General features: G+C 38.5%; 2 protein-coding genes across 2 annotated transcripts; both read left to right on the top strand.

The window, feature by feature from the left end:
* On the top strand, positions 1–22,343 carry LOC116568085 (olfactory receptor-like protein OLF4). Its single transcript, XM_032303579.1, has 3 exons — positions 1–909; positions 2,773–2,791; positions 22,315–22,343. Exons 1-3 carry the CDS (start codon positions 1–3, stop codon positions 22,341–22,343), a joined length of 957 nt encoding a protein of 318 aa, XP_032159470.1.
* A 371-nt stretch (positions 22,344–22,714) lies between these two features.
* LOC116568078 (olfactory receptor 7A17-like) lies at positions 22,715–23,647 on the top strand. The gene has a single exon (XM_032303566.1). It carries the CDS (start codon positions 22,715–22,717, stop codon positions 23,645–23,647), a length of 933 nt encoding a protein of 310 aa, XP_032159457.1.
* The last annotated feature ends 1,383 nt before the right edge of the window (positions 23,648–25,030 follow it).

Genomic DNA, 25,030 nt, shown 5'->3' with positions numbered 1-25,030 from the left:
ATGGAGCCCGGAAACCTTACAGCAGTTTCAGAATTTCTTCTTCTGGGATTTTCAGAGAGACCAGAACAGCAGCCCCTCATATTTGGGCTTTTCCTCTCCATGTACATGATCACTGTGTTTGGAAACCTGATCATCATTCTGGCTGTCAGCTCTGATTCCCACCTCCACACTCCCATGTACTTCTTCCTTGCCAAACTCTCCTTTGTAGACATCTGCTTCACCACCACCACTGTCCCCAAGATGCTGATGAACATCCAGACTCAGAGAAAATTAATCACTTACAAAAGCTGCCTCAGCCAGATATATTTTTTTATACTCTTTGCAGGATTGGATGTCTTACTCCTGACTGTGATGGCTTATGACCGTTTTGTAGCCATCTGTCATCCTTTGCACTACACAGTCATTATGAACCCCCGGCGCTGTGGTCTTCTGATTCTGGGGTCCTGGATCATAAGCGTCCTACATTCTTTGTTAGAAAGCTTAATGGTATTGAGGATGTCCTTCTGTACAGTCTTGGAAATTCCTCATTTCTTTTGTGAACTCAATCAGATGATCCAACTTGCCTGTTCTGACACCTTTCTTAATAACATGGTGATGTATTTTGCAGCTATGTTCCTGGCTGGTGGCCCCTTCATTGGGATCCTTTACTCTTACTCTAAGATAGTTTCCTCCATATGTGGTATTTCATCAGTTCAGGGCAAGTACAAAGCATTTTCCACCTGTGTGTCTCACCTCTCAGTTGTCTCCTTATTTTATTGTACCAGCTTAGGAGTGTACCTCAGCTCTGCTGCTACTCAGAGCTCCCACTCAAGTGCAGTAGCCTCAGTGATGTACACGGTGGTTACACCCATGCTGAACCCATTTATCTACAGCCTGAGGAACAAAGACATAAAGGAGGCTCTGATGAGAATCTCTGGGATAGCAGGTGTTAAAGGGCCAATTGTCCTGGGTTGAGGAAGTGCCCATGATTGCCTGACCCAAATGTTGAGATTCTTTGGTCAGACTGTGGAAATGGAGAACACCTCTTCTAATTCTTTTCTTGAAATTTCTACTTTTTACATTTGACCTTTACTACAATATATGTAACTCAATTTATTAAGCTTTGTGTGACCTCTGATACCTAAGAGATTTTCTTTGTTATTAGCCTAGTCTCTCAATGTTGTTCCTAACCTTGGGTGTGAAATATTTGGACATTATTCCTTATTTCAAAGGACAACATGGATGTGCTAAGAATAATTTCTTCTCAAATAAAATATATCATAGTGAGTCACAGCTATTTGTATAAATTTATAACAGAGACAAATCTGAAACTACTGTGTTTCACTTTTGTGATCATTTTTCCTTTCCTTTTTTTTCATTTTTTAATTTATTTTCAGTGTAACAGTATTCATTATTTTTGCACCACACCCAGTGCTCCATGCAATCTGTGCCCTCTTTAATCTGTACCCACCACCTGGTTCCCCCAACCTCCCACCCCATGCCCCTTCAAAACCCTCAGATTGTTTTTCAGAGTCCATAGTCTCATGGTTCACCTCCCCTTCCAATTTCACTCAACTCCCTTCTCCTCTCTAACTCCTCTTGTCACTACCCTAACTGCTCTTCCTGAGAATGCAAGCTTTGACATACTGGTGGTTATAGCTGATGAAGGGGATTTTTCTACACATTAGGATCCTGTTGTTACACAGCTTGTGTCCACCATGCATACCACAGTCACTGGCAAAAGAAACAATAGAATCCATGTCTCCAAGTGGAACTACACAGAAAAACAAATATGGAAAAAAATAATGAACACAATATGGCCTTAAAATCTCACTTGACTTTAAGGATGATGAAGCAAAAATATTAAATCATACATTTATTGCTATGCAAAATATTTCTTTCTCATGCATTTCATCCACTCATTGAATTATAGAATATCAGGGTCCATTTATAAAGTATATTCATTAGTATGTAAGATTGGTAGCATTTGGGGGGTTTTATTATTATTTTCTGGATTCTGATTGAAATTTTCCAGTGCCACATACAAACATGATTTTTTCCATTTCTCTAAATGAAATATCTTCAGTCTTTAAAATTTTGTCATAACCTCTAAAGGGGCAGGAAATGGACAATAGTAGTATTATCCACTGTATATGATCCTTATAATCACAGGATGACTCACCAGCAAGCTTAGATTCTCGTACAGGTATGTGATTCAGAGTAACAAGTTGTGCACATACAAACATGTCCTTTTAGCCTTTCCATGTTACCTCAATTAGGCCTCAAAGGAGTAATTTTTTAATACAGTTACATGAGATAATGTTGTAGAAAAGAGTAGTTATGAAGGCTACCTTCAAGTATTCAGCAAAATGCCTAGATACATAGTTTTTCATTAAGCCAAGCACAAACAAGTCTTCCAGCAGTGTTGGAGCAGATGATTATTTTTCTCCATTTGAGCACCATATACAGTGGTTAGCTAGTGTTCTGGGACCTGCTCTGCTCTATTGTACCAAGATCTCTGCACAGCAGAAACCAGAGAGGTTCATGTTTCAGTGCAGGGTATGAGCTCACTGAATTATTGAATGGAGTGAAGGGCACGGTAACCTCTGCTATTTCAATTTTTTTTCTTTCTCACTAAACATGTCTTATTAATAAAACAAATGGGAAGGTGTGTATAACTATATATTGATAAACTTACAATTGTGTATCCACTTGGATATTTATAAAAACACTGAAGGGCAAAGAACATTTTAAAATGTAGGCTTAGTATTTGTATTTGTTGTTCAAGAAGACACATTTTTCAAAGGAAACAGTGAATAATATTCCATTGTATATGTACACCACATCTTCCTTATCTATTCTTTAGACGATGGACGTTGGGCTCTCTCCATAGTTTGGCTACTGTTGATAATACTCTTAGTAACATTGGGGTGCATGTATCCCTCCAAATCTGTATTTTTGTAACCTTTGGGTAAATGACTAGTGGTGCAATTGCTGGATCATAGGGTAGTTCTATTTTTAATATTTTGAGAAACCTCCATACTGTACTCCACAGTGGCTGTACCAGTTTGCATTCCCACCAACAGTGCAGGAGGGTTCCCCTTTCTCTTCATTCTTGTCAAAACCTGTTGTTTCTTGTGTTGTTAATTTTGGCCATTCTAACAGGTATAAGATGGTATCTCATCATGGTTTTGATTTGTATCTCCCTGATTATGAGGATGAGTACTGGGTATTGTATGTAAGTGATGAATCACTGAATTCCACTCCAGAAACCAATACTGCACTCTATGTTAATGACCTAAAATTCAAATAAAAATAAAACAATACAAAAAATGATGAAGCAAAAAAAAAAAAAAGAAAGAAAGAAAAGAAAAATGCCTAGAGTAAAAAGCATCAGATTGTTACAAATACCCTCAGTTCCTCCTGATTTGATCATTATCAGTTAGCTATTGCTGCATACAAAGCATGTTAAAATAAGATGGCTTAACATAAAGTCCTTATTATTGAAGAGGATTGTAGTCTAGAGAGCTGTTCGGAAATCTTCAGGGCTCCTCATGAGTTTAAAGTGAGTTGGGAATCTCTACACTGTGTTTCTAAGGTTCATCCATGAGGTGTTTGTCTGTACTGTTCTTCTGTCTTGAACAATTTATGTCATTTTACTCCTCTTATATATGTGGGCTAATCTTCTAGTTGCAAAAAATGAGTTTATCAAAACTGAATTGTCTTAATTTAATCCACTATTTTAATATCCACATTGAGAATTTGCTTTTTCACAGTTGGAAGGCAGTTCCCCCACCCCAATAAGTGTGACAATTAACCACGCACCATTTCTGACCTTGAGACATGCTTCACTAGGATTTTTAAATTCCAATTTATTTACTGTAGCATTACTACATGCAATAAACTGTACATATTAAAATGTACAACTCTAAGAATTGAAAGAGTCATTGAAATATCAGGAGATGCACTTCATTGTTCCACTACCAGAGAACTCCAAAAAGGTGCATAATAAATCTAACTGCTTTGTTAGGCAATTGTTAAGGTATAACCCTTCCAGCCTTCATTTTCTTCTAAAGGCATTGAGGAATCATAAACCTAAATTTAAGGGGTGCTGTGAGGAGAGATGAAATGAGTGGACATTGTTGGGTGCAAAGATTTTTCAAGAATAAGAATTGTGTATATGGAAGTGTATGTATATTCATGTACATTTTTATCTCAAGGAAACAAAATCACATGCATGGATGTATATGCACAAGGCTCAGAACCCTAATTATAACTCATTACAACCTATCATTTGTGTTGAAAGAAAGCTTGAGGGAAACTTGAAGGGTAAAGAAGTGAAAAGAATAAAGATTTGCATGTACAAGAAATTCTAGGAATGTAGAAATTTAGACAAAAAACTTAGAGTAGAACATGTAGTCTTAATTTTAACAATGAATTGGTTTTCCTGTCTTATTGCCCAGAGGCCTCAAGAAAAAAACACATTGACATTTATGCAAAGAGAAATTATTTGTACCAGTGAATAGGGCTGAATATCTCCAGACTGACTTTAAATTTTTCTTCTACTTATGGTAGGGTTTCAACACAAATGCCCTTCCCAAAGAAGCTAGGTGAATGAATTGAGAGGCTTAAATTTGGTTTCTTTTTTTTCTGTTTAATTTTTCTTAATTTATTTTTTATTTTCAGCATAACAGTATTCATTATTTTTGCACCACACCCCGTGCTCCATGCAATCCGTGCCCTCTATAATACCCACCACCTGGTACCCCGACCTCCCACCTCCCCTACCCCTTCAAAACCCTCAGATTGTTTTTCAGAGTCCATAGTTTCTCATGGTTCACCTCCCCTTCCAATTTCCCCCAACTCCCTTCTCCTCTCTAACCAAATTTGGTTTCTTAAGGACACCAGGGTGGTTCAGTCAGTTGAGCATCTGCCTTCAGCTTGAGTCATGATGCCGGGGTTCTGGGATCAAGTCCCACGTCAGGATCCTTGTTCAAAAGGGACCCTGGGGGCACCTGGGTGGTGCAGTGGGTTAAGCCACTGCCTTTGGCTCTTGTCATAACCCCGAGGTCCAGGGATCAAGCCATGTGTCAGGCTCTCTGCTCAGTCGGGAGCCTCCTTACCCTCTCTCTGCCTGCCTCTCTGCCTACTTGTGATCTCTCTCTCTCTGTGTCAAATAAATAAATAAAATCTTTAAAAAACGAGGGGGGGGTAGCCTGCTTCTCCCATTGCCTGTCACTCTCCCTGCTTGTATTCTTGCCCTCCCCCACCCCTGCTCGCTCTCGCTCTCTCTCTCTCTCTCTCTCTCTGGAAAATAAGTAAATAAATAATCTTTTTGGGGGGATTGGGAGGGAGACAAACCATAAGTGACTCTTAATCTCACAAAACAAACTGAGGGTTGCTTGGGGGAGGGGGTTGGGAGAAGGGGGTGTGGCTATGGACTTTGGGGAGGGTATGTGCTTTGGTGGGTGCTGTGAAGTGTGTAAATCTGGCGATTCACAGACCTGTACCCCTGGGGATAAAAATATATTATAAGTTTATAAAAAATAAAAAATTATTTTAAAAAAGCTTTTATTTATTTATTTGACAGAGGTCACAAGTAGGCAGAGAGGCAGGCAGAAAGAGAGGGGGAGGCAGGTTCCCCACTGAACAGAGAGCCCAATGTGGGGCTTGATCCCAGACCCTGAAATCATGACCCGAGCTGAAGGCAGAGGCTTAACCCACTGAGCAACCCAGGTGCCCGAGTAAAGAATCTTTAAAAAATCAGTTTATCCAAAGAGAATTTAATCAGAGAAATACCTTTGTCACTCTCCTATTGCTACTATCACCAGTTACCACATTGAGGGTTTAAAAGAAACAAATTTATACTCTTCCAGTTCTGGAAGTCAAAATTGAAAATGAGTGTCATTGGGCTAAAGTCAACATGTTTCTATAGTCAAAAGAAAGCATGAATTCCTGATGAGTTGTTTGATCCTGGCATATATATATGTATATATACATATATATGTATATATACAAAAAAAATTACATATAACAGAATGATAATGAATGTTGCTGCATAGCAAGCCATCCTGAAAGTAAATGGCTTGATATAATGTCTTCAGTATCAAGTGGAATTGTATGGTTGGCAATGAGTTGTTCTAATCTCCATTCATTTCCTCAAGAGTCTTGAGTCAGCTGAGTGTCAGCTTGGGGTACTCTGCTGATCTCTCCAGGGCATCCTAATATAACTGGGGCTTGGCTAGCCAGAGTGACCTTGTCTTGGACAACTGGGCTCTGCTGTACATGTCCTCACTTCCTCTGGCAGACCATCCAGCTTAATTCACTTTTTGGATACAGAGTTCCAAGATAGAGCAGCAGAAATACATCAAGGTTCTAAGGTCCACTGTCACTCCTATCATATTCTGCTGGCCACAGCAAATGAAAAATCCTAATCCATCCCAGATAAAAAAGGTGAAGGAAGGGTCTCCACCACCTGATGGAAGGTACTGCATGCATTGTCATACACATGGCTACAGAGAAAGACGGGGATGTGGGGCCAACTCTGCAAACAGTCTATCACTGGTGTAAATTTTAATTTGAAATTTTTCATATCCATGTTCACCTTCACCAGTGGAATGATCTTAGAGAACACAGTGAGATTGAATCATGTGTCTACTGGACAATTATGGAGATTCTACTCTAGAGGGTCAGACTTTCTTTTAAAGGTAACTATTTCTTACCACCCCTTGCCTGTAGATCACCATTCCTAGTCTAAGAAAAGATCAAAGCAATAAAAAAGTTTCTTTCCAGGGGCACCTGGGTGGCTCAGTGGGTTAAGCCACTGCCTTCAGCTCAGGTCATGATCTCAGGGTCCTGGGATCGAGTTCCACATCAGGCTCTCTACTCAGCAGGAAGCCTGCTTCCCCCCCCCCCACCTGCCTCTCTGCCTACTTATGATCTTTCTCTGTCAAATAAATAAATAAAATCTTAAAAAATAAAAGAGTTTATTTCCAGATGCCTCAGACAGACAGGGACCTTGTATGTAACTCACTGAATGATGGAGCTAAAAGCTGTCATATCACTGATACTATCTTCATGGTGTCCTTATATAAATACTGTTTTCCCATTGATTGACCTTTCCATTGAAATATTCATAATGGATTTCATCTTGGTACTGTGTTTTACCTTTTTTTTTTTTTATGGGGAGGTTTCCACTAGAAAGAGGTTACATTTGAAATGCAAATAGAAGACAGACAAGAAAATATTTTTTCTTCATTTTTCAATTTTACTGAAATGTAATTGTCTTGAGCACACTATGAAGGTGCACACACAAGTCTGTTTTTCCACAATGTCAGTTTTATTCAATCATAAGGTCAAGTTAAATCATAATTAAGGTAGTTTCAGGATTCCAAACTTAATGACAATTCATCATTTGATTAAACTTGGCTTCTTAAATAGCACTCAAAGCAGGACAGATGACAAACCACACACTAAACAAGATAACAGAAGGGTGTAGGAAGTTAGAGAACAAACTGCAAAGTCATTCTGTGGCTACACGGTTGAGATAAGGACTCAAACTGGTCTGGGTCACCTCTTGGCACTTACAGATTCTTTTGTAAAAGCACAAAAAGTGAAGGATCTGAGTTCTGTTCAGAGATCAATCGGGCAGAGCCTCTGGGGGAAGTTCCCTTTATAAGGCTCAGACATAGAGGGGTTAGGTCTGAAGAGTCTAATAATTTAATGCCAAAATCCTTCCATTTTTTACGAGATTAATCCTTCTCAGGTTCTTGAAGACCTCCTCTGGTTCTTATTATCAGTTCTGCAGTGTGAGCTGACATTGGTCCCAGGGATAACTTAGCTGAAGTACCTTAACCACTTACATCATTGTTTGACATGGGTTCCTACCTGACACAGGCTCTGGCTTGAAATGAGAGATTCCATTTTGCTCTGTACAGTAACAGACATACGAAACTGTGAAAGCTTAAGCATACAACTTTATGATTTCATATACATGTATGTTGTTAAATGATCATCACGATGGGTTTGTGATGTACTTCCATCACTTCACATAGGTACCATTTTTTTTGTAAGAACATTTTATGTGTATACACTGTTAGCAACATTCAAATATACAACACAATATATTTGTCCATAATGACCAGGTTGTACATTAAGGTCCCAGAACTTGCCTTATGCTTGAAGATTTGTAGGTTTTCACCAGAATTTTCTCATTTTCCCAAACCCCAGCCACTGGTAAACATCAACTTTCTGTATATACAAGTTCAGACTTTTTTATTTCACATATAAGTGAGATCATGCAGTATTTGTCTTTCTCTGTATATTTCACTTAGCCTAGTGTCCTTGGGGTCTATCCATGTTTTAGCAAAAGAAAGGATACTCTCCTTTTTTATTAGTGAACTCCATTGTATAGATATGCCACCATTATTAATTTATCTGTCAATGGATACTGGGCTGTTTCCATGTCTTGACTATTGTGAAAAAATGCTGCAATGAATATAAGAGTACAAATATCTGAGATATTAGCAAGTATGTGGGAATTAAACCACACCAACCATGAATAGCTGATGGGTGAAAGAAGAAACCAAAAATCTTGAATCAAATGAAAATGGAAACACAGATATCTAAATTTACAGGATACTGCAAAATAACTCTAAGAGGGAAGTTTATAGCAATAAATGCCTACATTAAGAAAAATTAAATACCTTAAGAATTTTTAAATAAATAAATAAATAAATAAATAAATAAATACCTTAAGTAAATAACCTCATTTTATGATTCACAGACCTAGAAAAAGAAGGACAAACTAAGTCCCAAGCAACAGAGGAAAAGAAATAAATACCAGAGCTAACATAAATGGTAAGACCAAAAAGCCAACAGAAAAGATTAACAATCTGAGGGTTTTGAAGGGGGGATAGGAGGTTGGGGAACCAGGTGGTGGGTATTGGAGAGGGCACGGATTGCACAGAGCACTGGGTGTGGTGCAAAAACAATGAATATTGTTATGCTAAAGATAAATTTTTTTTAAAAAGCAAAAAAAAAAGTATTATTAGAGTTAAAAAAAAGAAAAGATTAACAAAGCTAAGATGTGATTTTTGGAAAGTGAAACATAATTGACAAAACTTTAGTTAGGCCAAAGAAAAGGAGTCAGGGAGAATCTGGAAATAAATAAAATTAACAGCAAAAGATGATACATTGCAACTCACACAACAGAAATACAAAGAATCAAAGCATAAATAATTTCACTCCCACAAGTTGGAAAACCTAGAAGAAATTGATAAATCTCTAGAAATGTCAAATTTACTATGAAAAAATTAGGAACAAATAGGAAATATTAACAAACCAATAATGAGGGGGCGGAGCAAGATGGTAGAGGAGTAGGAGACCTGAATTCTGTCTGGTCCCAGAAATTCAGCTAGATAGCTATCAAACCATTATAAACACCAACAAACTCAACAGGAGATGGTAGAGAAGAATAGCAGCAATTTTATGAACAGAAAAGTGAAAACTTCCTGAAAGGTCAGATGTGTAGAGAAGTGAATCTGAGCAGATATATAACAAGATAGACGGCGAGGGGAGGGGTCACTCCCAGCAAGCAATAGAGTAGTGAAGCACAAAATCAGAACTTTCAGAGTCTGCTCCACTGAGGGGCATCACTCCAGAGGTTAAGGGCGGGGGAGGAGGTTGGAACCCTCACTGTGACAGTGCAGTCTCAGGACCTATGGGGTCACAAAAAGACCAGGAGTGCCTGAGTGCAACAGAGCTCTATTGGAGTGGGGAGGACAGCTGCAGAGACAGCCAAGGAAGAGGCTCTCAGCTCAGGATTACCTAAAACCACTATCTGAGGCACAGCTGAGCCACTACTCTTCAAGGAGGGACCCCACAAGTGGCAGATCTGGGGAGACCCCCCCCTTCCTCCACCAGGAGGAGTGGTGTGGGAGAATTTTTCAGGAATCTGCTGGGTTTGGAGACTCCAAATGGAGCCATATGTCAGAGATAGAAATGCTCGGTCATGAGTTGGGTGAGATCAGAGTGTGGCCAGAGACCAGGGAGATAGGCTTGATTGACTTCTTTTCTCTGAGGGGGCACTGAAGAGGGGGAGTCCTGAGTTTTCAGCTCAACAGGGGCCAGAGATTGGGCACATCCTCTAAAGCTGTATGGAAAGCTTTCAGGAAACAAAAGCTACCAAGAGCAGACCCAAGCAGATTGCTTAGCCTGGCTCCTGGCAAGGGTGGCACATTTCCACCTTGGACAAAGACATTTGAGAATCACTGCAACAGTCCATCTCCCAGATCAGCAAGAGCATCCAGCCAAGACCAAGTTTACGGGTCAATGAAAACTGCAAAATGCCAGTGCTAGGGGTATACAGCACAGAGAATTCATGGCTTTTCTCCCCATGATCCTTTTGCCTTTCAAAGTTATTTTTTTTAAATTTTCAGTATTTTTTTTTCTTTTATTGTTTTTTGAATGTTTCCCCTTTCCTATTGTAACATATTTTAACTAATTTCTTATCAATATCTTTTTAAAAATCTTTTTAAATTTTCATTTTATAGTCAAATTATATCCCTTCATTGTATTTAACATTATTTTTTTGTATAAATGTAAGTTTTTCCTTCTTTAAAATTTTGGGATACAGTTTCTTCTAAAAGACGAGAATATACCCTAAATCTGGCATATGGCTTTGTTCTAGTCTCAGCGGGATCACATTCTTTTTCTTTTTTCAACCACTTCTTATCAATTCCTTTTTTAAATCTTTTTTAAATTTCTTTTGAATTTTTATCTTTACAGTCATATTCCATCTCTTCATTATATTTACCCATATATATATGAAATAAAAATTATATATGTACATATATGTGTATATATATGTATATAAAATATATATGTTTTATATATTATCTTTTCTTTCTTTAAAATTTTGGGGTGCAGTTTCTTGTAACAAATGAAAATACACTACTAGAACTCATACAGCAATTCAGTAATGTGGCAGGATACAAAGTCAATGTACAGAAATCAGTGGCTTTCTTATCCACTAACAATGAAAATACAGAAAGGGAAATTAGAGAATCAATTCCATTTACTATAGCACCAAGAACCATAAGATACCTGGGAATAAACCTAACAAAAGAGATAAAAGATCTGTACTTGAGGAACTACAGAACACTCATGAAAGAAATTGAAGAAGACACAAAAAGATGGAAGACCATTCCATGCTCTTGGATCGGAAGAATAAACATTATTAAAATCTCTATACTGCCTAGAACAATCTATACATTTAATGCCGTTCCAATAAAAATTCCACCATTCCAGCTATATTCTTATAGCTGGAGCAAAAAATTCTAAAATTTGTATGGAATCAGAAGAGACCCCAAATTGCTAAGGAAATGTTGAAAAACAAAAATAAAACTGGGGGCATCATGTTACCTGATTTCAAGCTTTGTTACAAAGCTGTGATCACCAAAACAGCATGGGACTGGCATAAAAATAGAAACATAGACCAGTGGAACAGAGTAGAGAGCCCAGATATGGACCCTCAACTCTATAGTCAAATAATCTTCAACAAAACAGGAAAAAATATACAATGGAAAAAAGACAGTCTCTTCAAAAAATGGTGCTGGGAAAACTGGACAGGTATATGTAGAAGAATGAAACTCGACCTTTCTCTTACACGATACACAAAGATAAACTCAAAATGGATAAAAGACCTCAACGTGAGACAGGAATCCATCAGAATCCTAGAGGAAAACGTAGGCAGTAATCTCTTCGATATCAGCCACAGCAACTTCTTTCAAGATATGTTTCCAAAGGCAAAGGAAACAAAATCCAAAATAAACTTCTGGGAATTCATCAAAATCAAAAGCTTCTGCACAGCAAAGGAAACAGTCAAAAAAACAAAGAGGCAACCCACGTAATGGGAGAAGATATTTGCAAATGGCAGTACAGACAAAAGGTTGATATCCAGGATCTATCAAGAACTCCTCCCACTCAACACACACAAAACAGATAATCATATAAAAAATGGGCAGAAAATATGAACAGACACTTCTCCAATGAAGACATACAAATGGCTATCAGACACATGAAAAAATGCTCATCATCACTAGCCATCAGGGAGATGCAAATTAAAACCACATTGAGATATCACCTTACACCAGTTAGAATGGCTAAAATTAGCAAGACAGGAAACAACATGTGTTGGAGGGGAAGTGGAGAGAAGGGAACACTCTTACACTGTTGGTGGGAATGCAAGTTGGTGCAGCCTCTTTGGAGAATAGTGTGGAGATTCCTCAAGAAATTAAAAATAGAACTTCCTTGGGACCCTGCAATTGCACTCCTGGGTATTTACCCCAAAGATACAGATGGAGTGAAAAGAAGGGCCATCTGTACCCCAATGTTTATAGCAGCAATGGCCACGGTAGCCAAACTGTGGAAAGAACCAAGATGCCCTTCAACGGACAAATGGATAAGGAAAATGTGGTCCATATACATTATGGAGTATTATGCCTCCATCAGAAAGGACGAATACCCAACTTTTGTAGCAACACGGACGGGACTGGAGAAGATTATGCTGAGTGAAATAAGTCAAGCAGAGAGATTCAATTATCATATAGTTTCACTTATTTGTGGAGCATAACAAATAGCATGGTGGACATGGGGAGTTAGGAGAAGGGAGTTGAAGTAAATTGGAAGGGGAGGTGAACCATGAGAGACTATGGACTCTGAAAAACAATCGTGAACCATGAGAGACTATGCACTCTGAAAAACAATCTGAGGGGTTTTAAGTGTTGGGGGGATGGGAGGTTGGGGGAACCAGGTGGTGGGTATTAGAGAGGGCACAGATTTCATGGAGCACTGGGTGTGGTACAAAAACAATGAATACTGTTATGCTGAAAATAAATAAAAAATAAATTAAAAAAAAAAAAGAAAATACATCCAAAATCAAGGGTGTGGCTCTGTTCTATTCACCAGCCTAATCATATTTTTCTTTTCCTTTCTTCTCCCCCCGGTTTCAGGTCTCTTCTGATTTGTTTAGTGAATATTTTATGGGGACGTTGTTACCCTTTTAGTGTTTTGTTCTTTCATTTATCTATTCTTCTCTGGACAAAATGACAAGGTGGAAAAACTCACCACAAGAAACAATAATAATAATAATAACAAGAGCCAGTGCCAACTGCCAGGAACCAAATCAATAAAGACATAAGTAAGATGTCAGAACTAGAGTTCAGAATGACAGTTATAAAGATACTAGCTGGGCTCGAAAAAAGCATAGAAGATACTGGAGAAACCTTTTCTAAAGAAATAAAGTCCCTTTCTGGAGAAATAAGACAACTAAAATCTAACCAAGTTGAAATAAAAAAAGGCTATTAATGAGGTGCAATAAGAAATGGAGGCTCTTACTGCTAGGATATGTGATGAAGAAGAGAGAACTAGTGATATAGAAAACCGAATGATGGAGAATAAAGAAGCTGAGAAAAAGAGAGATAAACGACTACTGAATTACGAGGGGAGAATTCGAGAGATAAGTGATACCATAAGACAAAACAATATTAGAATAATTGGGATCCCAGAAGAAGAAGAAAGACAGATGCGGCAGAAAGTATATTTGAGCAAATTATAGCAGAGAATTTCCCTTATTTGTGGAATGAAACAAGCGTCAAAATCCAGGAGACACAGAGAACCTCCTCAAAATCAATAAAAATAGGTCACCCCTTCATCTAACAGTAAAACTTCCAAGTCTCAGAGACAAAGATAAAATCCTGAAAGTAGCTCAGGACAAGAGGTCTGTAATGTAAAATGGTAGAAATATTAGACTGGTAGCAGACTTATACACAGGGACCTGGCAGGCCAGAAAAGACTGGCATATATTCAAAGCCCTAAATGAGAAAAATATGCATCAAAAAATACTGTATCCAGCTAGACTGTCATTGAAAATAGAAGGAGAAATAAAAAGCTTCCAGGACAAACAAAAACTAAAAGAATTTGCAAACACCAAACCACCCCTACAGGAAATATTGAAAGGGGTCCTTTAAGCAAAGAAAGAGCCTAAAAGTAACAGACAAGAAAGGAATAGAGAAAATATATAGTAACATACAGGCAATACAATGGCACTAAATTCATATCTTTCAATAGTTATCCTGAATGTAAATGGACTAAATGCCCCAATCAAAAGACACAAGGTATCAGAGTGGATAAAAAAACAAGATCCATCAATATGCTGTCTACAGGAAACTCATTTTAGACCCAAAGATACCTCCAGATTTAAAGTGAGGGAGATGGGAGGAGAAGTGAGTTGGGGCATCGGAGGGGGAGATGAACCATGAGAAACTGTGGACTCTGAGAAACAAACTGAGGGCTTTAGAGGGGAGAGGTTTAGGAGGTTGGGTGAGACTAGTGGTGGGTATTATGGAGGGCATGTATTGCATGGAACAGTGGTACATAAACAATGAATGCTGCTACACTGAAAAGAAATTTTAAAAATAAATAAAAATTTAAAAAATAGTAAGTTATGTGCCAAAAAGATAAATAAAAATAAAGTGAGGGGGTAGAAAATAATTTCCCATGCTAACGAACATCTAAAGAAAGGTGGGGTGGCAATCCTTATATCAGAAAAATTGGATTTTAAGGCAAAGACTATAATAGTAGATGAAGAAGGACACTATATCATACTTAAAGGGTCTATCTAACAAGATCTACCGACTTTAAATATCTACGCCCCATCATGGGAGCAGCCAACTATATAAACCAATTAATAACAAAAGGAAGGGGAGGTGAATCATGAGAGACTATGGACTCTGAAAAACAATCTGAGGGGTTTGAAGGGGCAGGTGGGTGGGAGGTTGGGGTACCAGGTGGTGGGTATTATAGAGGGCATGGATTGCATGGAGCACTGGGTGTGGTGCAAAAATAATGAATACTGTTATGCTGAAAATAAATAAAAAATAAATTTTAAAAAATCAAATAAACACATTGACAGTAATACAATAATAGTAGGAGAATTTTATACCTCCCTTCGCTGAAATGGACAGATCATCTAATCAAAGATCAACAAGGAAATAAAGGTGTTAAAGGACACGCTGGACCGGATGGACCTCACAGGTATGTTCAGGACATTCCATCCCAAAGCAACAGAATACACACTTTTCTCTAGTGCACATGGAACATTCTCCAGAATAGATCACATCCTGGGTTGCAAATGAGACCAGTTTGATACTGGTCTCAGTCAGTACCAAAAGATTGGGATCACTCACTGCATATTTTCAGACCACAATGCTCTGAAACTAGGACTCAATGACAGGAGGAAAGTTGGGAAGAACTTAAATACATGGAGGCTAGAGAGCATCTTACTAAGGAAGGAATGGGTCAACCAGGAAATTAAAGAATTTAAAAAATTCATGGAAACAAGTGAAATGAAAACACAGCTGTTCAAAATCTTTGGGATGCAGCAAAGGCAGTCCAGAGACAAAAGTATGTAGCAATTCAAGCCTTTGTGGGGTTTTTTTATTTTATTATCTTTTATTTGGATCCTTGATTACTATAGATATATCAATAGTTTTTCTCTTAATCTAAGCCTTTATCAAGAAACAAGAAAGGTCTCAAAAATACAACCTAACTCTACACCTAAAGAAGCTGAAAAAGAACAGTAAATAAAGCCTAAGTCTAGCAGGAGAAGAGAAATAATAAAGATCAGAGCAGAAATAAATGAAATAGAAACTAAAAGAACAGTAGAAGTGATCAACAAAACTAGGATCAGTTTCTTTGAAAGGATTATTTAATTTATTTTCTACTTAATTAAGACATGCTTGCTTTCATTTTATTAATTTTTCTTTCAAGAGTTTACTTAAATTCAAGTTAGTTCAAAAATAGTGTAATATTAGTGTCAGGGGTATAATTTAGTGATTTATCACTTACATACACCACCCACTGCTCATCACAACAAGTGCCTTCCTTAATAACTATCACCCAGTTACCCCATTCCCCACCTACATCCCTACATCACCCCTCAGTTTGTTTCCCATAATCAAGAGTCTCTTATGTTTTGCCTCCCTGTTTTTACCTCATTTTATTTTTCCTTCCCTTCCTCTATGTTCATCTGTTATTTTTCTTAAATTCCACATATTAGTGAAATCATATGGTATTTGCAACTATGTAGATGAAACTAGACTGTATTATACTTAATGTGGGCTCTCTAAATAGAAATTGCCCTTAACTGGGGTGCCTGGGTGTCTCAGTGGGTTAAAGCCTCTGCCTTCAGCTCAGGTCATGATCCCAGGGACCTGGGATCGAGCCCCACATCAGCTCTCTGCTCTGTGGGCAGTCTGATTTCTCCTCTCTCTATCTGCCTGCCTCTCTGCCTACTTGTGATCTCTGCCTGTCAAATAAATAAATAAAATCTTTTAAATAAAGAAGAAGAAATTGCCCTTACCCAAGAGAGACTGATGAATGAATTCAAAGGCCTGAATTCAGTTTCCTCAAATAATTTTATGACTATGTCCATATGAGGTTCCTCCTGCTGTTGTAAAACATCCCCCACACCAGTTGCTGAAAACCACACTTGCTCTTGCAATTCTGGAGGCAGAAGCTTGGAAGGAGTCTCATCAGGCTAATAGCAAGATGTCGGCAGGTTTGAGCTTCTTCTCAAGGCTCAAGGGAGAATCTGTTTCCTTTCCAATTCCAGTCTCTCTTGCTGACCACCTGCTTTCCTGGGCTCCTGGCTCTTCCTCAACCTTCATAGCCAGCAGGGCACCATTTTCAAAGTCTCTCTGACACCGCCTCTTTCATCTCCCTCAACATTTGGAGGACCATTTTGATTACCTTAGCCCCACCTGTACAATTATTTCTGATCTTTTTATCTTAATGGCAGCTGATTAGCAACCCTGTACAATCTGTTATCATAACAATTCTTTGCTATAAAAAATAACACATAACAAAACTAGGTATTAAAAGGTGAGAGGACCCATATTTGAAAGTCTTCTTCAGCTTACTACTACAAATTATTTTTCATAAGTTTCTTATTTTGGTCACTTATAAAAGCAATAAACACAGAATTTATATAGCCTCAAGAATGGGTGAATACACTATTCCTTCAAATTCCATTCAATGTCAATATTTGGTTAAAAGACTTAAAACTCCCTACACCATCTCTAATGCAGGATCACAGCCTTGCTAATCAAAGAGTGGTCCACACAACAAGGCCTGAACATTAACATCTCCCAGTGTCTTGCTTGACATGCATAATCACTGGGCCTCCCTGGACCTGTGATCAGATTCTAGATCTGTAGTGGGATCTGTGTGGATTCAGAGGCACAATGATGCAGGTATAGATGGATTTCTCACCATTAACGGTTGACATTTGTGGCAGGATAATATGTTGGGGATTCTTTCCTTCATATTGTAGCTGTTCAGCAACATCTTTTCAGATATAATCAGTAGTAACCTGGGGAAAATTCATTTCTGTTTGAGAACCACTGCCCCAGAGCTTGAGAACTAGAAGGATCCTGAGAGAATGACACTCAAGACCTACAGAATACTTTGATATTAAATTACACAGATCACTAGGCAGAACCAAGCACTATTTCTACAATGTAGATTGGAGTTCTTAAGTGTACTTCTGCAGAGATAAGGTGATTATAAAAATTAAATCAAAGAATCCCTATGAGATGTGAAGCTCATAAGATCTAAATACATCTGTTATAATAAACAACCATTTTATAATAAGAGCCTAAACCACAGCTCTTAACTTGTATAAAGTAAAGATTCCCAATTATAACAGCAAATGTGTCTGAAAGCCAATCTGTATAGTGGTCAAGGCTCATTATCAGAAAAATCCACTTCTCTGCTTTATTGAAAAGAAAAATAGACCCTGTCAGGAGTTGCAGGGCTGGGTCCTCACCACAAGACAATGCTTTGAAGATAAAGAGACCTAATCTAGGCAGGTTCCAGACTTGAAGAAAACTGTAAGTCAGAGATGAGATAAGGTGCTAGAACATTCCACATCCCGAAGGGGGGCAAGGTCACGGAAAATCAGTAAAACTAAAAACAAACAAACAAAAAGATGTATTCACCTGATATCTAACCTAGTCTTTTGGGAATGAAGACTCATTATGAAAGCATCCTTTTCTGCCCAGAGGAATTTTCCACATGGGAATCATTTGCTTAGAGTTTGGAATCACAAGAGTGAAATGTTCCTAATGAGCAGATACAGAGAGCTGTAAATACCTCCTCATCTCCAGTCCATCAGCCTGTGCAGTCTTGGATAGAAAGGGCCATGCATTTTGTCTGTTTGTTCTGAGTCCTTATTCTGGCTGGGGCCTTTTGTTTCACTCCTTCCTGCTGTCTCAGCTGAGGACAGAGATTTAGTCCCTGTCATCTGTCATCCAGGGAGGAATTCAGACTTCCCCAAAGACACCTTCCTGTCTGATACCCCAGCCAGGTGAGTCCAGCATCCCCGTGGACCATGGGTAACAGGGGCAGAGAGAATGGAAGACAGGAAAATTGGCCCATCATCACCTGAGAGCCAATTCAACTTAGTCCAGATCAAATGATCACTGTGTTTATTTGTTTGCTTGATTAAGTAATTAATGTATTATTAGTACTAATATCAATTTCACAAAGTGACTCCCACTCACACTTTTAAGGTCTTTCATATTTTTTACTAATCAATTGCTATTATAGCAATGCTAGAAAAAATATGCTGAGGTTGTTACACTCAATGTGTGGTTCTTATCAGCTGTGATTTTGTCCCCTGGGGAATCATTGATCACTGTCTGGAGCCAGCTTTGCCTGTCATACTGTAGAGGTGTGCATGAAGGTCAAAGATACTCTAAACACCCTATAATGCACAGAACACCCCTCACCCCAGGGCATTCTCTGACCAGAATGTCCAAGACACCGAGACAGAGAAACCCAGTGGTAAATAATATTAGTATTGGATCACAGCTGCCTTCAGGTTCTGCCTTCAATCTTCTAATGCTTTTCTGCCATGAAATTCAGAGTAAATCCTTGGCTATCAGTTTAAAATTTCCAACCACAAACAATGTAACAGCTCTGTAAGTGTTTTTCTTTTCTTTTTTTTTTTTTTCATCCAGGTTGCTGGTGATAGAGATATTTCTTGTTGTTTTCTTAATCTATCCCTCAGTATCAGCACACATTGTATATTTGATGACCATTCTGATTGGCCTTTATTATGCACCCCCATATATTACTCTCCTTCACCTTTTTTTTTTCCTTTTTTGCAGTTACTAGGATTTCAGATGATTTCCTCAGATCATTTCTTCTGAGTTGACTTTTGGAACATATTTTCACCAAAACATTTTTATTGTTGTTGCTGTTGTATTTTATTTTTTTATGTTATATTAGTCACTATACAGTACATCATTAGTTTTTGATGTAGTGTTTCATGATACATTGTTTGCATACAACACCCAGTACTCCACACAATCCATGCCCTCCTTAATAGCCATTACCAGGCTTATCCAGCTCCCCACAGCCCTCCCTTCTAAAACCCTCATTTGTTTCCCAGTGTCCATAGTCTCTTGTGGTTCACCTTCCACTCTTATTTCTCCCCCTTCATTTTTCCCTTCCCTCTCCTAATGTCCTCCATGCTATCCCTTATATTCCACAACTAAGTGAAACCATATGACAATTGACTTACTCTGCTTAACTTATTTCACTTAGCAAAATCTTCTCCAGCCCATCCATGTTGATATAAAAGTTGGGTATTCATCCTTTTGGATGACTGAGTAATATTCCATTGTGTATATGGACCACATCTTCTTTATTCATTCATCTGTTGAAGGGCATCTTGGCTCTTTCTACAGTATGGCTATTGTGTAAACTGCTACTATGAACATAAGGGTGCATATGGTCTTTCTTTTCACTACATCTGTATCGTTGGGGTAAATACACAGTAGTGCAATTACTGGGTCATAGGATAGCTCTACTTTTTTTTTTTTTCTTATAAAGAAATTTAATGTGTAGTTAAAGCCTTTCCAACAGAGAAAAATGCAGACCCATATAGCTCTACTTTTAATTTTTTGAGGAAACGTCATACTGATTTTCAAACTGGATGCACCACCTTGCATTCTCACCAACAGTGTAAGAGGGTTCCCCTTTCTCCAAATCCTCTCCAACATTTATTGCTTTTTGCCCCGATTTTTGTCATTCTAACTCACCCAAACATTTTAAATCTTATTTAAATTTGCTTATCTTCTTGCTTTTGGGTTTCTTACTTTATTTAAGTGATGCTTCCCACCTGTAAATTTCATACATAGTTTTCCTGATATGCTATCATATTGTACGGTTACACTTACACTGGGTTTATAAACTCCCCAAATTTGGTGAAATGTCTGATGGAAGGGATCAATTTCATATTCCTCAAGGTAGATGTCCCTCTATGCAAGCTTTTATTTATGAATTCAACATTTCCAGCAAAACTGAAATACAACTTTGCCATAGGGTAAATATCCTTATACACTGAGATCTAATTCTTGACTGATTTAACAAATAAAAACTGAGCATCTGACTTGGGCCAGAACACTCTAGGAACATTAAATTTTGTATTATTTTATGTATAGGCCTTGCCCAATTTAATTATTAATCACTAATTATTGCTATTTGTTGCCATCACTGATTTTTGTTATTTGTTTATTTATCTATTTTAGTTTGTTTTGATTTTTCATAGAATTTGGCTTATAGCAGTTGTTTTAAAACTATTCATTCCAACATGATTTTGTGATCCTTTTATTCTTTTCATTTTAACTTTTCATATCCTTACATCTTTTTATTTTAAACATATATTTCACCAAGATAACTTGGTGGAAAAAAGAAAATGAACCAAGAAGCTTAAGTCCCGTCTCTTTTGGATGTTTCATTACAGTGAGGACAGAGTACAATGAAATAAATGTGTGTAATCATATGGCATCATCATATGAAGCAAGTTATTCAGTAAAAGGGATAGACTATAATAGTGTGGGCTGGATTACAGAGCATAGTCTGGGGACACCTTCGCATGTGGTATGAAATCCAGAATGAGGATTAGAGTGTGCCCATTGGGTTTGTCAAAAAGAGATTAATACCCAAAGCCCAAAAATATCAATGCAAAGATATCACATAGGAGAATGGAGAAAGGGGAAATCTCATCCTCTGTCATACCACATAGAAATGAATTAGTCAAATAATGGTACAGGAGGGACAGACAAAATAAGTCTTCTATGCTTGATACAAAAACGTCCACTTTTTATTGTGTTGTGAATACTTCCTTTTGTCAAGTTTTGGTTTATCCATTTGCTCATTTGTCTTGGATATATAATAGCAATAGATAGATAGATAGATAGATAGATATAGATATGTTAATATCTACATACATTTATATTTTATCAATGTGTGAATACATTAAAAATACATCACTAAGTGTCTTTGGAACAAGTTTGTTCTGTTCACTTGTTAGTGCTGGACATTGGGAGATGTAATCAGGGGGTAGGAAGCTTCCAGAATCAAGGGGGCTTTTTCTTCCTCAGAGTCTCTCAGGGACCACCTGAGCTTATTAAATCATTCTTCTCCCTCATTCATTTCACCCCCCCATCTCACTCTCTGTCTTCTGTTTATTCACTAGATTTTTTATGTTTGTGTAAATCACAGCAGAAAATGGCTATCCCAATATGGAGCCTCCAGTTTATTTCTCCATGGAAGACTTAAGAATTGGCATTTCTGGACTCTGCAGGGGAAAGATTAATGACCTGTCCTTCTTGGATTGGATCCATTGGTGGGGACTGAAAAAAGGGGAATAACACAATCCAAGAGTCATGGTGTCCTGCATGTGTGTGACCTACTGAGTGTGAGCAGTCCCCACAACAGGGTCCCAGGACTCATAAATCCCAAGGTGACACAACACAGGGCCCATAACTCGATCAAGAGAGATCACTAAGAAGGGGATGTGTTTCAGTTTGGGGATGCCTTTGCAACATGATGAATACAACGTGAGAGGCAGTGTGGACAAAGAAGTCCCTGTGACTAGAGGTTTCAGAGGTAGCAGAGAGGCCACTTTCTCCCTTAGCATGTCTGATGCTGTCTGTTCTCAGTCTCGCTCCAGTTCATTCCCCTTGCAGCACTAGCTTGGCTTCATTGATATGAGCATTGGAAGCAAGTACCTTCTTTGGGACCTTTGTACTGGCCATTCCCTCTGCTGGGCACACACTTCCACACATAACCCTGCATCAATCTTTCTCTTGAGTTCTGTGTTCCAGTGTCACCTTGTTTGCAGAATTAGCCTAAATACTCACAAAAAATACAATGTCCAATTGTCTGTCTGCTTTATCCCTGTTTTCCTTTTCTTTCTAGCACCCCTCATCATCTGCAAAGTTATGTAAGTCTCTTATATGCTTATACATTCTTTCTACATCACTGTAGGGACTTTTGTTCTTTAGCACCCTATGCACATTGCTTAGGTAATGCCTGAAACATGGTCATCAGTCAATTTATATTCCTAAAATACTTTAAGAATTTCCTAGTAACCCTATAAAATATATGAGTTCTTAGGGAAGAAACTGATTGAGAAACAACTATATCAGACATGACACAGGGGTTACCTTAAAGGGGGCCATATCCATGCAAAAAAAACATTAAAATAAATTCCTGGACTGCCAAGTATAAAAAGTAACATTTCAAATATGTGAGTAATACAGTTTGTGTAAAAGTCTGTCATGTTGTTTCCTTCTTTCCCAAAAGTCACCTCCACCACATGGAACAAGGAAATGATACAAAAATTCCAGAATTACTTCTTCTGGGGTTATCAGAGGACCAAGAACTGCAACCCCTCATATTTGGGCTTTTCATCTCCATGTACCTGATCACTGTGTTTGGAAACCTGGTCATCATCCTCGCTGTCAGCATAGACCCCAAACTCTACACACCCATGTACTTCTTCCTGGTCAACTTGTCCTTTGTGGACATCTGTTTCACCTCTACAACTGTTCCCAAGATGCTGTGGAACATCCAGACTCAGAGCAAAGTCATAACCTATGCAGGCTGTGTTACTCAGATGTACTTCTTAATAATCTTTTCAGTGTTGGACATCTACCTCCTTGCTGTGATGGCATATGACCGCTTTGTAGCCATCTGTCACCCCCTGCACTACACAGTCATCATGAACCCCCGGCTCTGTGGACTGCTTGTTCTGGGGTCCTGGATCATAAGTGTCTTGCATTCCTTCTTACAAATATCAATGGTGTTGCAGCTGTCCTTCTGTACAGAGGTGAAAATCCCCCACTTTTTCTGTGAACTCAATCAGATGATCCAACTTGCTTGTTCTGACACCTTCATTAATAACATGGTGATGTATTTTGCAGCTGTCCTGCTGGTTGGTGTTCCCCTTGCTGGGATCCTTTACTCTTACTCTAAGATTGTTTCCTCCATACTTGGGATCTCATCAGCCCAGGGGAAGTATAAAGCATTTTCCACCTGTGCATCTCACCTCTCAGTTGTCTCCTTATTTTTTTGTACGAGCCTAGGAGTGTACCTTAGCTCTGCTGCCACCCAGAGCTCCCACTCAAGTGCAGTAGCCTCAGTGATGTACACGGTGGTCACACCCATGCTGAACCCCTTCATCTACAGCCTTAGGAACAAAGATATAACAAGGGCTCTGAAAAGAATGGGCACTAAGGAGGGCACTTGATGTAATGAGCCCTGGGTGTTATATGCAACTAATGAACCACAAGTTCTACCCCTGAAACACATAATATACTGTATGTTAAATAACTTGAAATTAAATTTAAAAAACACACAACTATCATTGGGGTTCCAGCGATGTGAGGACCAACTGTTCTGGGGCTGAAGAAGCATCCATGCTTGCAGGGTTCAAGGCCTCAGAGCCAAGAACTGCTATTCCTTGAACAGGCTGTGGGAGTAGAATCTGCTCCTTCTACATGTGGTTAAGGAAATCACTTTGTATTCCCCTTTGTCTGTATCTTATATGGCACAAGTTCTATTCTTAAAACTAATCTCATTTCAAATGACTTACACCATGTAATATAGATTTTCCCCAAATTTCCCAAGAATAATCATATTTTCTTTCATATGGAAGAAAATATACTTGTCCACTAAGCCCTTCACATAACTTTATTGTTGATGAAAATACAAAATTACAGTTTTCCCTTTGACTTTGAGATCTTTTCCATCACAACTTCATGTCTCTTTCTGATAATGTGGACTCTAACATGGCTCCCTTTAAGTCTCAGGCTCCTGATAGGAGTGTACAGACTAGGAAAGCCCAGGTATTCCCTTGCACCCATGTGCTTGTGGACATTCCCACAGATGCTTCCCTGACCAGAGCTTCTGCTGTGGCTGCACCTGCCCCTGGGTTCTCATTTTGATTTCAAGGCATGGCTCAGCATCACCCAAAGACAACTCTAACAAAACCAGATTTATCCCTTATAAATCCTGAAGGACACATGGAATCCCAGAGGTCATTGGACAAGGTCTCAGAGGTGAAGAGATGCATTGAGAGGGAGACACAGCACTGTCATTGAGGGATCTGCCTTTATTGGGGTCCATGACCAGAGTGGCTAGAGGTTTATGGGTTCACTCATTATTGGAGAATTTTATATGATTAGAATTCAGCTGCTCAAGAGGAAGAGCAGGGTCACTCATGTGTCAGTATAGACATTACCTAGGGTTTTTTGAAGACGTACTGCATGGCTGGAGCAGTCAGAGTTCTTCTCTGGTAATTGTGTCCCACACCTGATAATAAGTTTAGTCACCTTTTTTTTTTCTTTGAAATGATTGCCTCATCATCATTAGCCATCAGGGAAATTCAAATCAAAATGAAATTAAGATGCCAACTTACACCAGTTAGAATGGCAAAAATTAACAAGACAAGAAACAACAAGTGTTGAAGAGGATGTGGAGAAAGGGGAGCCCTCTTACACTGCTTGTATAAATGCAAGTTAGTGCAGCCACTTTGAAAAACAGTGTGGAGATTCCTCAAAAAAAAAAATATAGCTACCCTATAACCCTACAATTGCTCTACTGGCTATTTACCCCAAAGATACAGATGTAG

The sequence above is a fragment of the Mustela erminea genome, chromosome 1 (genome assembly GCF_009829155.1).
Source record: "Mustela erminea isolate mMusErm1 chromosome 1, mMusErm1.Pri, whole genome shotgun sequence".
Taxonomy (NCBI): domain Eukaryota; kingdom Metazoa; phylum Chordata; class Mammalia; order Carnivora; family Mustelidae; genus Mustela; species Mustela erminea.
Note: the sequence above shows the minus strand (reverse complement) of the source record. Positions and strands in the feature narration are given on the sequence as shown.